Raw genomic sequence first — 16,649 nt, 5'->3', positions numbered from 1 at the left:
CAGCCACCTCCCCCCCCCGGCTGCCGCGGGTGCGGGCAGGGGTGCGCGGTGCCCCCGCAGCCCCCGCCGGCCGCCTGCTCTCCTGCTTTGCGAGGCGGAATCACGCGGGCGACGGAGCCCTGGTCCCCGCAAAACTAACTCATTAATATAAATCAAATAATGGCCGGGGGGGGGGGGGAGGGGGGGGGGGGCGGGGGGAGGTAGGGTGCGCGGCTGCTCATGAGTTAAATATAAGTCTCTGACTGTCCTGAACAAAGCGACCGTCCCCTTGGGAAGGGTGACGTCTCCCCAGTAACGTGATTGCTTCTTCGGAAGCAGAAACGTGTAAACGCTATAAAACGCGGCGGCGCGGCCGGCAGCTCAGAGCGTGCGGCGAGACGGAGCTCTCCTCTTCTTCCTCCTCCTCATCCTCCTCCTCCTCCGCCGCCGCCCCGGCAGCCGCGCAGCGGGGCAGGGCGCAGGCCCCCAGCAGCGCAGCCCTCCGCTCCGCTCCGCGCCCGCCCAGCCAGCCCCACCGACGGACTCGCGGCTCCGTGAGTAACTTTCCCTCCGCCGCAGCGGCAACTTCCCAGCGGATGGGGAGGGTGTCCCCGTCCCGTCCCGTCCCCCCGTCCCCCGCTTCTCCCCTCCCGGACCTGCGGGGAAGGCGCCCCAGCCGTCGGGTCGCGGAGAGCGTGTCTGACCGCCCAGGGCAGCCGGAGAGAGACCCTTCCTTTTTACCGCTTAAAAAATATATGTATTTTTTTAAAGTCGCTAAGCCCCGGGCGCCGCTGCCCCCCTGCACCGGGCCAGCGGTCGTCTCCGGGGGGTGCCACCTCTCCCTGCCCGCCGGCAGCTTCCCCGCCGCGGCCACCCCGCTGCCGGCGGCGTCTCCCGGGGCCGGGGCCGGGGATGGGGCCGGGGCGGTTGCTCGTCGGGCCGAGGGTGGGCGCGGGCGGGTCGGTGGTGACGGCTCCGCTCTTCCCTCCGCAGGTGGCGGCCATGGAGCACCGCGGCGCCTCCCCGCTCCTCCTCGCCCTCGCGCTCCTCAGCGCCCTCTGCTGGCGAGCGCGGGCGCTGCCCCCGCGGGGGGCCGCCTTCGCCCCCGTCCCGCGGTAAGGGCCGCCCCGCTCCGCTCCGCGCCCCGCTCCCCTCCGCGCCCCGCTCCGCCGGCCCGCGGGGAGGTCGAGGGGGCTGCGCGGAGCGCCCTTCTCCCACCCCCCCTGCTCATCCAGCAAGCGCGCAGCGCGGCGCTCCCGGTGGCGATGCTTGCTCGGGAACCCGCGGGTGCGCATCTCCGCGCCGAGGTTTCGCTCAAGCGCGGCCGGTGCCCGCCGAGCCGGCCCTTTATCAGCCCCCCGAGACGCGCAGGCACTTTCCGCGGCAGCAGCAGCAGCGGCAGTGCTGCCCCGAGAGCCGGTAGCGGTTCCACCGCGTGTGGCGGGGCTCTGCCTTAACGTGTGCTCCGGGCCGTGACGCGTGTCCGTCACAACGGGCTCGGCCTTCCCTGGGGGAAAGCTCCCACAGCTTCACCTCCGAGGCTCAGCTAGGTGGACGCGTTTTCTGAAAATCAGAGACATACTCAGGCAAAATCCAACACACTGAAAATTCCGAAATCCTGAATGAGGGGAAGTGGTCTGCCCGGGCTGATGGGCAGTTTTTGTACTGCTGCATGCTTCGAGTTGTTATTGTTGTTGTTATTAATCGTTCAACAAAGTTAAACCAGATGGCAGAAGGGTACGTTTTACATTTAGGTGAGAGGAACACAAAGTATAGAAAGACCAACAAAAAACGGTATAGCAAAACAGCATAGTGACTGATTTTGAAAAGGTGTGACTTGACTTGGTCTATTTTACACAACAGTGTTACTTTTTACACCAGGCAGAAGTCTTACATGCCTCAGACATATAAGTAGTACTAATAGTTATAATGACTGTAAAATTACAAGAACAATAGCCTATCCTTGTTTTAGTATGTGATTTGTGCACATCATCACACGCAGGGGTTTACTGTAACGATGGGAGCCTGTTGTCTGCCACAGAACATCAGAGCAGCTAGAAGAAACGCCTGATGCCAAACTACTGCTATGCAGTCAGATTGCCCTTGATAAAATATGGCACAGCATAAGAAACAGCAGTTCACAAAATGTGAAGTAACTGTAAATCGGTTTATAGAGAACAATTGCCTTGATGCATTTTAAAAGATTAAATGTGAACCTTTTTTAACTTGCAACTAGCAAATTAATTTAAACAAGAGAATAAAACCACACAGAGATACACAGCTGCACTTCATATTTAGTTTGAAGTTCTTGAGGGTGTATTTACGTTCTTTAGAGAAGGCCTAAGAACTGTTTCATACTGCCTTTCAATGCACATTTTAAGTCTTGGTTGGAAGGTAAGTACTTCACAGGAACTGTTTTCACTTTGCATGGGTGGAGGCTGGTAATTCCATCCATCGTTTATATAAAATATGGTTGTTATGAAAAGCTTCATGGTTGTCACTTGAGCTGTAATTGCCATACATTATGCACTCTTCACTGGAATAAATTGTGTGCAATGAAAACATATATCTAGAAAATATGCATTAGAGAGAAGGATCTGTAATGTAGGTTACTCTATCACTGAGCATGGATTATACCTGAAAGTGATTTTTGTTTTATCCAGACTACTTTAACGTGCCTTACAGATTAAAGTAGGTAGATGTGCATTTTGACACAGACCAGAATGTAAGCTGCAGTGAAGTGTTGCATGTCCTCAGCTAACTGTACTTCATATGGTTTCCTTCTCCAACAGATTGGGAAACAGAATGCCATTTGGTGGAGCCAGTGAATCTGACCATGCCCATGGGTCATTAAAGACTGAATCAGACATTTTGCAGAACACACTACCTGAAAATGAGAAATTTTATTTTGATCTGTCCAGAATTATTGATAGGTGAGTTTCTTTATTATCATAAATACAAATGATAATTGAATTAGATCAGCTGAAAAACATCAGTCACATTTTCAAACTGAGAAATAGGAAAGGAAGAATCAGTTACAAAAAAGAACCTGCATGGCCTCTGGTAGCAGTAGGAATGTCTGCAGAAATGTTGATTGCACAGCCATTCTGGGATGATGAATTCATGTACTGCCCAGGGAGGGCTAAAATGTATATTGTGAAAATCTGGAAGTTTTCTTATGAAATTAGCTTAATTTAATATGTACAATAGATAACTTGAGGAAAGCATTATGTTTACAAAATGAACGCTATCAAAGTGGTATGAACCCAGGTTGTATTGTAGAGTTTATTTATTGTCCATTTCAGAAATGCAAGGCATGCTGATGGAATTTTCACCAGTGTCTACAGCCATCTTTTGGCTAAACTTGCTGTGAAGAGATATCTGCATTCGCTTATTAGAAAACGAGTTAGGTGAGGTGACACTTACATTAGGTAGAGTTTTTTCCTAGCTGGCTTCATTGGCATTTTTTTACCCTTCTGTACCTAAGTTCTCATTTTTGCGATTTAGAGATAATGAAAGAGAAACTGATATAATGATGGGGGAGCTGAAAATCCTATGTAACCACCTAGTGGTATTTGTTACTAAATGAATATGTTACTATTTATTCCTGATACAGCTGTGAGGGGTAGAGCAACAGACACTGCACATAGCACTGATAATAAATACTGGCAATATTATAGTGATTATCATGCCAATTGGCTAATTTTTTTTTCTCTGTTAGTGTTTTTACTAGCTTGGTGGATGAATGGCAAAAGTAAATACAAAATGACTGATTACTCAGTACTTACATAACAACAGGGGAATGCTCCATGAAATTAAGAAACAATTGGTTTACGATGAAAACAAAAAGGAATGATTTTTTTTCCTACTGTCGAACATATTGTCAGATGTTTGGGAGATCTGCATTCTAGACAGATTCGAAAAAGAACGAGGCAAATCTGTAGACAGGGATCTGGATGCAACTTCCAGACCAGGACATTCATAAACTAATGGTTGCAGGATGCTGGGAAGGATCATTGTATACTTCCCTTGTCTTCATATCCCTAAGCAGCAGCTACTGGGTGCTCTTGAGAACAGTAGAATACTTTGGGCTGACCCAATATGCCAGTTCCTTTGAATGCCCACTTCATACACTCAAAAGCTGAGTGAAAATTAGGTCCTGCATTTATGTCGATGCTGCCTTTGTTCCAGAACATATAGTGCCAGTTTCTTATATGCTATAAACTAACATAGATCATTTAAGCCAAACACACTGAGGTTTCCCAAGATCATGCATGAAAAATACGTCTCCAAGTTTGGGTTTCACAAGGTGTGTTTTGTTTCTTGACACCTCCTTAAAACAAACATTTGTAGCTATGTATGTGATGATACACTCTTACTTTCCCCAGAGGCAGGCTCCATCCTCACTGAGTTCAATAGGAACAGCAATCAGGTCCTTTAAGAGCTTACTGTGACTTAAATCAGTCTGCACCTTGGCATTGCACTAAAATATATTTACACAAATGATAGAAATCAGAATAAAGTCAGTTTATTAAAAAGAGTAACCTGGACTATGAGAACAGACAGGAGGAAATCGTGAAATCCACACTCAGCCATTTGATCCTGCAGAATTTCTGGGAAAGCAGCTCCAGAAATCATTGAGTATAGATCCTAATTGCACAGGCCGTGGCAAAGTTGAGCAGGAGAAAGAAATCGGTGGAAGTTGTGCCCAAAAAGACTGAATACCAGTCCTTAGAATATGGTCCTTGTTACTAAAATACATTGTAAGCAATTGAAGCAGTGACTTCTGTTCAGCAGAAGAAAGATCCAGTCATACTTGGAAATGAAAGCAGAAATGAAAATTTGATTTTATTTAGCTAATCAACATTGTGAAGTTTGTTTCGCTCATTTAATGGTATCTTCTTTTAAACAGATATTGTCTATTAATTTTTTCTTTGTAATTGTTGTACTGCTAGCTCCCAGGACAGTCCTGTCAAACGCCACTCTGATGCTGTCTTCACTGACAACTACAGCCGCTTTCGAAAGCAAATGGCTGTGAAGAAATACTTAAACTCGGTTTTAACTGGAAAAAGAAGGTACTAAAAGAAAGCAAATATATATTGTTTCCATACTTGTATGGTATTAAGACAGAAAAGATTTATACCCATGTATGTATACAGAGAGGACAAACAAAATGCAATGAACATTAATGACTTTATAACGTAGTTTATAACATGGGTTTCAAATACAGACAACATTTTCTTCCAGACTGGAACAGACACTACAATCAGATTAGAATAAAAGAATAAAGAGGGGACAGCATCTGGCAATTTTAAAAAGCTTCTGACAGATTCTTAATGTGGTTTTATTTATAAAAAAGCCTCTTAAGGAAAAATCCACAGAGCTATGGAACACAAACAACAATTTTGTAAAGAAAATGCACTATTTATGGAAAACTTGCCCTTAAGTAAACACATAAAATGAAAATGTAGATGTCCCAGAAAGACTGTATGTCCTAACCAGTATAGGTGATAAGTGCCAGAATATGTTTTTGTAGAGCTATATTCTGTTTGTATATTCACTCATTTAGACAATGACTTTTAAATATCATGTCTCTTCACCCATTAAACATGATATTTCATGTGATTTATAACACTTTGGTATAAGTGTAACACAATGTGCAATAGCTACAGTTAGAAGAAGGCTTTGCTTGCCTGTTTGCTTTTTCTTCTGAGAGCAATAAAACTTGTTTCCTGTCCACAACAGCCAGGAAGAGTTAAACCCTGCTAAACTTCGAGATGAAGCAGAACTTCTTGAACCTTCCTTTTCAGAAAACTATGATTCCGTAGACGAGCTGCTGAGCCACCTCCCACTGGTATGCCCAGATTTTCTTTCCTCTTGCTATCTGTTACTTGACTTGACCCATAAAATGAGATTAATCGTACATGAAGTGTGGCCTATCAGAAAAGCAGAATCATCTAGGAAAGAGCCATGTTCCATGGAACACTGCATGTTTCTGTAGGGATTGTGTCTTAATATAACAATAATTTTAATAACAACAATAATTAAGTTATTCCATGATTGCTGTTATTGAAATTTCCTAATTAAATGGCACTGTTAATAATGCACCTAACTTGCTTGGGTGTTTCGACTTGTGTGTACTGCAGCATAAAACCAGAATTTACTCATTTTTTATCAACAAAGATTATTATTTCTTCAGTGAACAAACTCAAAGATATTTCTTTTAATTTTTTTAAAAAAAAGCTCCACATTTTGTTTACCATCTATTTCATTAGAAGGGAGTTGCCACTGGAACTAAGAGGATCAACAACATGAACCCCAAGCATTAAGAAAGCACTTGACTCCGATCTAAGGTGTGCTGCAGAGAGATCGTCTGACATGCAAATACTGCAGTTACTGTTTTCCATTTAGCTAACGTTATTCTTCTGAAATCATTCACAGATATGTTTCTTTGGTTTACTGAAATGTAAACCCTTCTACATCACAGCACTTGCATAAATTGAAAGGGTAAGGTAGAAGTGAATCAGGCTTGGTACTCTCGAAAGTGTATTATGAAATTGATGATAGGATGTTTTTTGGCATTCAGCTGTGTCTCAGCTACAAGTAAGAAAAAAGGCTACTCTTGAAGATAACAGGGTGGAGGGAGGAGACGACATTTTTCCAAACGGTTGTTTCCTTCCAAGACTAAAGGAAAACGTTCTTTTCCTTTCCACAAATGTGGCCATTTCTCTTAAGTTCCCAAAGATTAGAAAGGAGATAAAAGGTTATTGCAAAAATATCTGCTCCTGGATTTTGCACCTTCTAAAACTTCTGGTGTTTACTAAATGGGAGACAGTAGTGGTGCAGCGGATCGCGTCTTCCTGGAGTTATTTTCAGTCCTTTCCTTTTTATGGAGTGTACTGATGATCCAGATCTCCCAATAGGTGAATTGCTTACTCAGTGTTGACTGTTACTGGTCACGTTACTGCGGTGCCTGGTTGCTGATGTAGTGTGAATCAAGCAACCTGAATTAATGTATCCATTTCAAGGATATAGTTGTTTTCAAAGTGAGCTGTTCTGCACTGTAGGCTAATGTGAAGTAACATTTTTGCCTAATCCTTCAACCATTCTTCCTCAGCCTACAGCCTTGTCTGCTGGCTGTAATGCCTACCAAGCCCCTGTGAATAGCTCCATCTCATGCTTGTCAGTCCCAAAGAGCAGCAATTGTTTTATATCAAGTGTTACTTCTTGTCCACTGTCTGCTTTTATAGACCTGATGATGTAACCGCTTACGAAAATGACTTCTAAAACATATTTCTCCCTTGCTTTTCAGGACCTCTGAAGGACACCTGGTAAAGTCTATGACAAGAACAAGCTATTTTTGAGTTCCACATAGTATTTCAAAGAGATGACTTTAGTCATCAAACCAGAACAAATATGTTGTGAAGTGAAAGTTGTGATATATTTGTTTCTTATGTAATAAAAGTTGATATTTACATTGTAAATATTACTCTAGAGTTCTCTACTGAAAGCTGTACATATGGATGCCAGTTTAACTCATGAGAAGTCTGTGAGTCCATATGCTGTAAATCCTTTACTTCAATAAATTCATTTGAAAATGAGAGAGCCTATCACTACTACTTAATTGGCTTATTTTAGGTGTGGTACAACTTCAGATAAGCCTGTATGATAAGAGGGATGCATTTCCAGATAGCTTCATAAACAAGTGTAAAAATGTGAGTAAAAGAATGTGCAGTATATAAAACTGCATTACAAACATCTCTGAAGATTACTGGCAGGCAAAAGGGAATGCTTTTCTAGCTGCTTACCAAGCAGCTAGAGAAAATGAAAAAGCATTAAAAATTATTTGACCTCCGACAGCACCTTTCCTTCCTGTTCACATTTTTAATATTTCACAATATACAAATTATACTAAAACCAGAAATGTATCCTTTATTTTCAGTTGTGTTTCGGATGCTCTGGAGCTGACAAAGCACACAAAAAATGCTATCCCTTGATTTCTTTGATGCCTAAACTCACTGATTATTCTACATTCAGTTGTCTGTAGCTTTGATGATGAAATTATTCCTTATATATAAAATAGATCTGAAGACACTTTACTATTTTTTCAGAATGAATGTAATTTACAGAATATGCAGACAATAAATCATTTTATTATCATGGCAAGTTATTACTGGTTTGAATCAGTGTTACAGGTACCTGCAACAGTAGAGGTCCCAGTAAGTGCTGTCTCTACTATAGTAATAGAGGAAGATATCTTTTAACTGAGGTATACTAAGTTGTATTAGAAAGAGAGAAGCAAGTAAGCCTCCAGTCCCCATTTCTTTATATCATTGTAGCTTAGCATGGAACAGGAAATTTGCAGCTGATTCACTGGTGCTGTGAATCAGAATCTGTTTGTATTTTATTAAAATTGTAGATTTAACCAATTAGATCATTTTCTAAAGAATTATTTACTGTTGTAAGGAACGATAGTTCTATTGCAGTAAGGAAAATGTGCAGTACTGCATGTACAACATATGAAATGCATATTCATGCATGATACCAGCCATAACACTCCCATGACTCCCCTCCCACCTCCTAGAAAGAGATGAAATTTGAAGTAGAAAAAGTTATCAGACCTACTTACAAGTTCAATTTGGAATTTCAAGTATATTTATATATCATACTTATGCACACATAGTGATAAAACTGATTTACAAGTTTCACTTACAAGTTTACTGTTCTCATTTAGAAGGAAGTTTCAAAGATAAAATTTGAGATTTATGGAGACTAGTTCTCATAAATATGTAGCCTTCTGATGGAATTTTTTTGAGTATTGGCAACCGCATGTCAAAAGAAAATGAGCTTGCACAGATCAGATGCTATTATTGCTACTTCTATCTAGCCTTGACAGAATTTATTTTAGCCTAAGCCAATGAATTGTTCACAAAAGTTAGACATAATTTTGAAGTCTTCTCTTGAAAAGTAGTCTACTCTCAGTTCTTATCTTATTCTGAAAATTTGAGTGCAAAAGTGGTTTTGGACATACTTGAAGGGTACTAACAGAGTGATGTTATAGTACTTAATTGGAAATTTTCTTCAGTATAGTTTGACCTTTGTTAGGATTTCTTCATAAGTAATCTTTAAAAAAAAGAGAGAAAAAAATTAACCAGAAGCAAAGCCACATATGATCTTCATACACAGACTTTTGTTTAAATATACATAATATTCATTTACTCAATTTAAAGTAACAAAAATTGGAGTGATCAAACTTTTGACTGCACAATTCCAGAAATCTTTTTTTTTCTAAATTTGCCTTTTTAAAATTTGTTTCCAGTTTACCAATAAGGCATCTGATGGAAGAGCTTGTCCTCCATGTCTAATGTTTAATCTCCCTAATATTTTGTTCTGCATAGAAAACTGCAGAACCTTAGAACATGTATTTTCTCTGTTACAATGGAGATGGAGTGGGTTACAGAAGAAAGGGACACTTACTAGGAAATCATATATATCTATATATAAAATACAAAATTAATACCCTCATTGTAATAATATAATACTGTGTTAGCTTCCTCAGAGGGTTAGCAAATAGAGACAGTCTAAAAGGCATGCAAAATTTTATGTACGTTTTAGGAGAACCTAACACTGAAAGGAGAGATACTAACCTCCAGAATAATATATCTGATTTGATATTTGTGTTAAAGGATGGCTTTTAATTTGTCATAGCAACTTTTGACATTCTATAGGAGATATAAGGCCCAATTGAGACTCATTAATTGTGGAAGATGTACCATAACCACTTGCTCATGGAGTTGAGCAAGTGGTTATGGTAAGGTTAAATGATAAAATTGAAGAGAAAATTGCAACGCTTCACTAAATGAGACAAATTTTCAGTCTGTCAATGAGTCTTGACACATGCCATCAATCTTACAACCCATCTGCAAAACATTGTAAGAGTGGAATTAAAGTCTTGTGTTAATTATGAGAATGAAAGGGGCAGCTTCAAGGAGTGTCAAGAGGACTGCTAGGAGGAAACCAAATACCCGGGTGATTTAGAAGAGCATCACAGGCAGAGAGAATGCAACCACTCAGGAGGAAATAACGGAACTGTGAAGGGTTATAGGGGTATATGTTAGAGAAACACCTCACTCTGTTTCTCTACAATTTCACTTCTAACACAGGGTAAGAATACTTGCGATTGTAGATGATAGAACTCATTATTTTTTGTTTTATTGAATGGGATTTTCGGACCTACCCCATGGAGCTGTTAAAGAAAGGACAGAATCACCTTTAAGTGTGACTTTACCAGTACTGGAAGGGGATATTTTCTGCTCCTGAATCCACAGAGAGGATTTGCATGCTTGTGTGCATCTGTACAATCATCACCACTCAAGTGCAGCCCTCAGGATTGTGTATAAGACCGTGAGAATTACAAAAGTTGACAAAACATTTTAAAATTACAACTGGTAAAAACACATTAAAATGAATAAAACCCTAACAGCTCCTCTGATATTTTAAATGGGTTTGAGGGACTATGAGTATTTGTTCCACCTGAAAGTCTGTTTAAAAATATGAAAATGGGTGACCTGGATCCAAAAGATAAGTACGGCCTCACGTATAGGAATATTGAATTGTCCCCAAAGACAGACCTTTTGGGAAGAGATGTATGTATACAGGAACAATTTATTTGCTTGCAGGACTTTAGGGAAGGTAGATAGAAAAGGTTGTCCATTGCCTCTTGTGATACTACCTATGCTTTCCACTACCTCTTTTATTTTTCCTTATTTTCTCTCTCCCTCCTCCACTTACCACAAGCTTCCCCACTCTTTGATAATACTCTCACCTCTGGTTTGCAAAGCTAGTATATGAATGTGTACCTATGTTTTTGAGAGGAACAATTACAGCAGACCTTAAATTTATGGTGCAGCAATCTAATAACTGCCAGCCTTGGTTATTGGAGATGAGTATTGCAGAGAACCTGGCACAACCATATTTGCAGGAACAACCTGTTCTTCTCGCAAACAGCTCCTGACTTCCCACTGGAGATTTACCATTTGGTTTGTGGCTGGTGCAAAAGGATGACCTTTCCTTGGATACATCAAACAGAATGTGCGGCCTCCTGGGGCTTGTGCTGACTTGGGCAACTACAATATTTTCAGCTTTTCTCCTTTCTGCTTTGGAACAATCATCACAGACAAAATGCTTGCCAGGCTGACAAGCTGGTTTAGGATTGGGGGTAGGAAACTAGACACTGTTCCTTTAAATCAGTCTTTAAAAAAGTCTGAAGAACAATTTGATGCATCTTCTGCTTCTGAAATAAACAAACAGGAAAAGTTTTACTTCAGTTTTATATACAGATACATGCAGGCCACTTAGCAGGGAGGGAAAAAACAGCTTTCCCTTGTGAGGACAGTATGTTCAATAACTTCACTGATCAACATTTGTAAATAAAAATACGACTGATTATTCAAAGATTAAGCTGAAAGTGACATAAATCATAATGGTACAGTGAAAAAAATAATTCTCTTATCTAAATATCAAAATTGTCATGGTGAGAACAATATTTTCAATAGAGCAGGTTTTGGGGAAAGAATGGGGATCGTTTCAATAATGAGGGGGAAAAAAGAGAAAAAATATCTTGCCCTTCCCCACTAAGTGAATTATTTAATATTAAATAGAGTTTTGCAAAGGATAATATGCTTAAAAGGGTATATGTGAGGTTGGTGCATTAGATCTATTTTCTGGATATTTTCTAGAACTGGCCTGGACGTTTAGAAGCCCTATTTCACTTTTCAATGGGACCACAGTATCTAAGAGCCCAAGTTATTTCCAAACATGGGTTATAAATGCTTTTAATATGTTGTTCCTATTACTCTAATAGTTGTCAAGTCAGAATTTGCTTTTATCCAACACATATCCTCTTTTTGGCATGGGCAGAAAACAGAAGAGAAGCTAAAAACTGTCACTGTCTCCTATTGTTAGATGAGATGGATCAGTGAAGACCTTTCTACTTAGGAAATGTGCACAAAGCAGCAATTTTTGCCAGTAGCATATGAAATAGCCAGGCTATTGACTGGGCAGGACAAAGACAGAATGATCTCTAGTTTTGCTTGTAAAATTACCTGATAGTGTTGCCACCTGGCCAAATGGTAGGAGGCATCAAGTTCTTGCACATCAGCTTTTTGATAGAGAAGAAATCATTTACATGGAGCCTGGGTGGCTCCTAGTTTTTTGCTTATTTTATATACTATTGAACTGCTTTTTACTGGAAGTGGTCAAATATGTTTGACAGATGCCTTATCACCATTTATTGCTATTCTAACACAGCTCTTCATCTTTGTCTTTCAGACAATCCCTCTTCCCATAATCACAGCCAGAACATCTGCACACTGTTTTAAGCAAGCAATTTTGCGTCTTATTAGAGAGTATAGAAAGCAAACTGCTGTATTCTAGGAAGACTCTTCGTGACAAAGCTAGGGGTATGTAATTTATGCAGAAAGACTGAATCTTGATTAAAAAATAAGAAGAGTTTGAAAAATTCTAGATTTGGTGCCAATCCCATCTGGTGATTCCTTCCAGAGCAATGCATTGTGGTTGGCGTTACAAAGTTGGTGCCAGAGCTCTGGTGTTGAGAAGTGAAGCATGTAGTAAGAAAGAAGAAACTGGTAAATGTTGAGATAGAGCAGGTGAAGACTGTGTCTTCAAAAAAGTAGCTGGTGTTAAACCTAGTATATATATGGCTTTTTGTTGCCTGTAGATTTGAGACTCTTCCCTTGAGAAGTAACAAGGAGTCATCTCTTCCTGTCAAGGACCTCACATCATGCAAGTCTGTTCATTAACTTAACAAAATCCATCAGGAGCAGAGCTGGGTTGTTTGTCCCCTAATTCTGCTGCTGCACGGCAGCTGTACTCATTTGGAATCTTTTTTTTAACTGGCAGGCTAAATATTTGACAGACACCTTGCCAACCATTTGTTACAATCCTAATGTCCTCATTGTAAGAGTACCATTACTCTTCTCAGGGAGTTGTATTTCTAGATATATTTATTGACTGCACTTCCCTCCCAGCCTTTGCTTTGCTAGGCTAAAGAAAAAAAGTCTGTCTGTGTCATCTTATAAATGACTCTCTGTTTGTGAGACTGTGCTGGAGCCCCATGCCCAGTGGGGTCATGATCCAGAGTGAGTTTCACACCTAAATTACAGTTTACCAGATGCAGCTTCACCTTCAAAATTACTAAATGACTCTGAATGTCTCTTCTTTATTGCAGTCGTTTTGGAAAAGTGGCTAGTGATTTTGAGGGCCTCTATTCTGAGGGCCCTGGAAGAGCTGATTTTTCAGTCCAGATATTTTTTTTGTTGCTTCTCAACATTTTTGAGTTTCCAAAATCTGAGGAAGCAGAATCACCAAGCACTTGAAATACAATACCTTTTTTGAGGTAGGTGGAGGGGGAGCCACTCAATCCATTGTAAAATATGTGTAAGGAAAACTGGATTCTTAAACAGGAATATGCCTGAGTTGTCATGTAGTTTCACCTAGATCTCTGAATGCATCCTTTTGTGTAGCTAGAGCCTGTATTTTTTAATCCAACTTCTTAATCCTGCAGTTGAGGGAGATAACAACGCCTCATGCTGTCTTACCATCATCTGGGATACTGGGCACCCATGTGATGGCAGCAGCACCCCTGGCCCACTCCTGTCATTTGCCAGCCTAAGGAAGGGGGAATGGCGGTCAGTTCACAGCAAAACCCTAGCAGGTTATTGAGGAGATTAGGATAAAGAGAGCTCTATGCCCTTTGACTTTCTCTGTGAGTAATGAGTGGTATAGGTTACACACTGGCCTGTCACCAGCATTAATTCTTCAACAGGAAGAAGGAAGAGAGCCATGCAAGCACTCATTTGTGTATTTATGTCATGTATATTAAAATATTATGCTAAAGTGTAGTGCCAGTGACTATGAGGGGCTGAGGGTCTCCTTTCATCCATAGCTAAAGGATTACAACAGGGATTACCTTCTGGATCATTAGTCTACTGCTGTGCAGGAATAAAGAAACCCAGCTGAGTGGACTACTTGGGTCATCGCTCTTTGATTTATGATTCATTCTCTGTTCAGTACAGGTGAGAATACAAGTGCTTAATGTACCCTACTTTCATAAAGAAGGGGCTTGATTCTGTAAAGATGAAATTTAATTGGTCATTGCACGTTCTGTAACTTTCAGGCTCCATTTAAATGTGTTTCCCCAAAGAATGGCTAATTCAAAATTTCATTTCCCTGGCCTTAGCCCATTTGAATAGCTTTTACACATTTACAATATTCTGAAGTGTTCTGGAATCATATATGAGATAATTAGGTTGCTTTTCAGCAATGGAACAAACAGAACTTCACCTGGTAAAGTCAGAATGACATTTCAATGGGACTTTTTCTTGGCTATTCTTTATAAATATGTTCGCAGGATCTGATTAATAAATAAGTCCGTGGTCAATAGACAATTTATCTCTATAATAAGGACTAATCCGTATAAATGTTCTATTTTGTATTTCTAATTACATCACCACTTAACAATTCCCTGAGAGAAATCTATCAGAAATTCTGCTTCAAAGAGATACTGTGTCTTATACTAATTTTATGTTTGCTGAATTATAAACTTCAATGTAAAATCAGCATGCTACATAATTACAATGCATACAGATTATTAAATTATTTTCTATTAAAAAGTGAAGAAATCAATGAAGGAGAACCTCTCCTGCCCAGCTTTATTCTGTGGCTGCAACAGTAGGCCACAGTGGAAAAGATTATGGTTTCAAAGACTTTTACACTGGATCTGATAAATTTGAAGCAGATTTTAGGTTGCTGTAATCTAGGCTGTTTGATTACACTTTGTAAGAACTGTGCATCATAGAGGAGCTCTGGCAGTCTCGGAAACTGCAGTCTTCCAAATTCAGCCCATGACATACATAGAACTTAAAGAGCTTTCTTTTTAGCTAGCTCTGCACCAGTTGAGGACTTCTTTATAGTGTGGATTTCCCTGAGTACTCACTATTATTTTAGACTTCTTTGTATTACTGGACCTAAACAAAGTAATTTGAAAGAGCATCTCATTGTAACTTATCTGCATAAAAACACAGTACAAGTCTGACACTGCAAGAAAGAGACAACTTTGTGGAGTATTATTCATCATGGGAGAATCTGCTGCTGAAAAAATAAGAGCAATCCAATGCCTTAGTAATTTTTAAATCAAATTTGATACTTAATTTAAGAATTGTTAAACATTTAGATATTTTGTCCAGTTCTACATTATCATATTCAGGAACAGAGGCTTGGCCAGGTCTAATTTCCTGAGGTTTTTGGCTCAAATGTTGCAAAAACCTTCTGTTTTTTAATGCTTAGATGCACTAGATACACACTACAAACCTCTTGGAGTAATTGCACAGATATGACATAACTAATAGCAAAAATTATTTCCTAATTTTATTTTTGCTTTTTAAACTGTTTCTTCTATTACAGCTTTTCAGAAATGTATTGATTAAAGAATTTAATTCAGACAATAATTTTAAGTAAATTATACAAATATTAAGCTACCAAGGTCAGCTGTCTAGCTGTCATTTTTCCTTTGCGTTCTGCAGCTTAGATACAAGCTTAAACTGGAACATATTGCTAATGTTTTGTACAAGGAAACAAAATAAAACCAAACAAAATAAAACCAAATAAAAATAAATGGAAAAAGAGTTGATACTCTATCTGTACTTGGCAGTGATAGAAAGCTTTAAGCTGAACCATTCAAACACACATACAAACATTTATTTAGACTTCTTAAAGAAAATGAATGTTTTCAGTCTTGCTTTCCTTTTGCTATTATTGACTGCCAGCAAACAAGAACTCCAAGAGACTGGATTTTGAAGAGTGCCTCAAATAACTTGATTTAGTTGGGAGACATTGTTTAATTAATGAACCGTTCATCACAGAATCACAAAATCGTCAAGGTTGGAAAAGATCTTGAAGATCATCTAGTCCAACCATTAACCTAACACTGACCGTTCTCAACTACACCATATCCCTCAGCGCTATGTCAACCCGTCTCTTAAACACCTCCAGGGATGGGGACTCCACCACTGCCCTGGGCAGCCCATTCCAATGCCTAACAACCCGTTCTGTAAAGAAATACTTCCTAATATCCAGTCTAAACCTTCCCTGGCGCAACTTGAGGCCATTCCCTCTTGTCCTATCGCTTGTTACTTGGTTAAAGAGACTCATCCCCAGCTCTCTGCAACCTCCTTTCAGGTAGTTGTAGAGGGCGATGAGGTCTCCCCTCAGCCTCCTCCAGACTAAACAACCCCAGTTCCCTCAGCTGCTCCTCGTACGACATGTGCTCCAGACCCTTCACCAGCTTTGTTGCCCTTCTCTGGACACGCTCGAGTAATTCAATGTCCTTTTTGTAGTGAGGGGCCCAAAACTGAACACAGTAATTGAGGTGCAGGCTCACCAGTGCTGAGTCCAGGGGTAAGATCCCTTCCCTGTCCCTGCTGGCCACGCTATTTCTGATACAAGCCAGGATACCATTGGGCTTCTTGGCCACCTGGGCACACTGCTGGCTCATGTTCAGCCAGCTGTCAATCAAGACCCCCAGGTCCCTCTCTGACTGGCAGCTCTCCAGCCACTCCTCCCCAAGCCTGTAGCGCTGCTGGGGGTTGTTG

At 40.5% G+C, this 16,649-nt stretch overlaps 1 protein-coding gene across 2 annotated transcripts; it reads left to right on the top strand.

The window, feature by feature from the left end:
* Nucleotides 1-309: 309 nt before the first annotated feature.
* Nucleotides 310-8,110, top strand: VIP (vasoactive intestinal peptide). 2 transcript variants are annotated; one of them, XM_074862815.1, is made up of 7 exons: nt 310-533; nt 973-1,094; nt 2,772-2,912; nt 3,285-3,389; nt 4,935-5,054; nt 5,725-5,833; nt 7,292-8,110. In XM_074862815.1, exons 2-7 carry the CDS (start codon nt 982-984, stop codon nt 7,298-7,300), a joined length of 597 nt encoding a protein of 198 aa, XP_074718916.1. In that variant the 5' UTR covers nt 310-533; nt 973-981; the 3' UTR covers nt 7,301-8,110. The 2 variants fall into 2 exon arrangements, with proteins under 2 accessions (XP_074718916.1, XP_074718917.1); XM_074862816.1 differs by lacking the exon at nt 3,285-3,389.
* The last annotated feature ends 8,539 nt before the right edge of the window (nt 8,111-16,649 follow it).

The sequence above is a fragment of the Strix uralensis genome, chromosome 3 (genome assembly GCF_047716275.1).
Source record: "Strix uralensis isolate ZFMK-TIS-50842 chromosome 3, bStrUra1, whole genome shotgun sequence".
Lineage (NCBI taxonomy): Eukaryota > Metazoa > Chordata > Aves > Strigiformes > Strigidae > Strix > Strix uralensis.
The sequence above is the reverse complement of the archived record's forward strand: the minus strand, read 5'-3'. Positions and strand labels throughout refer to the sequence as shown.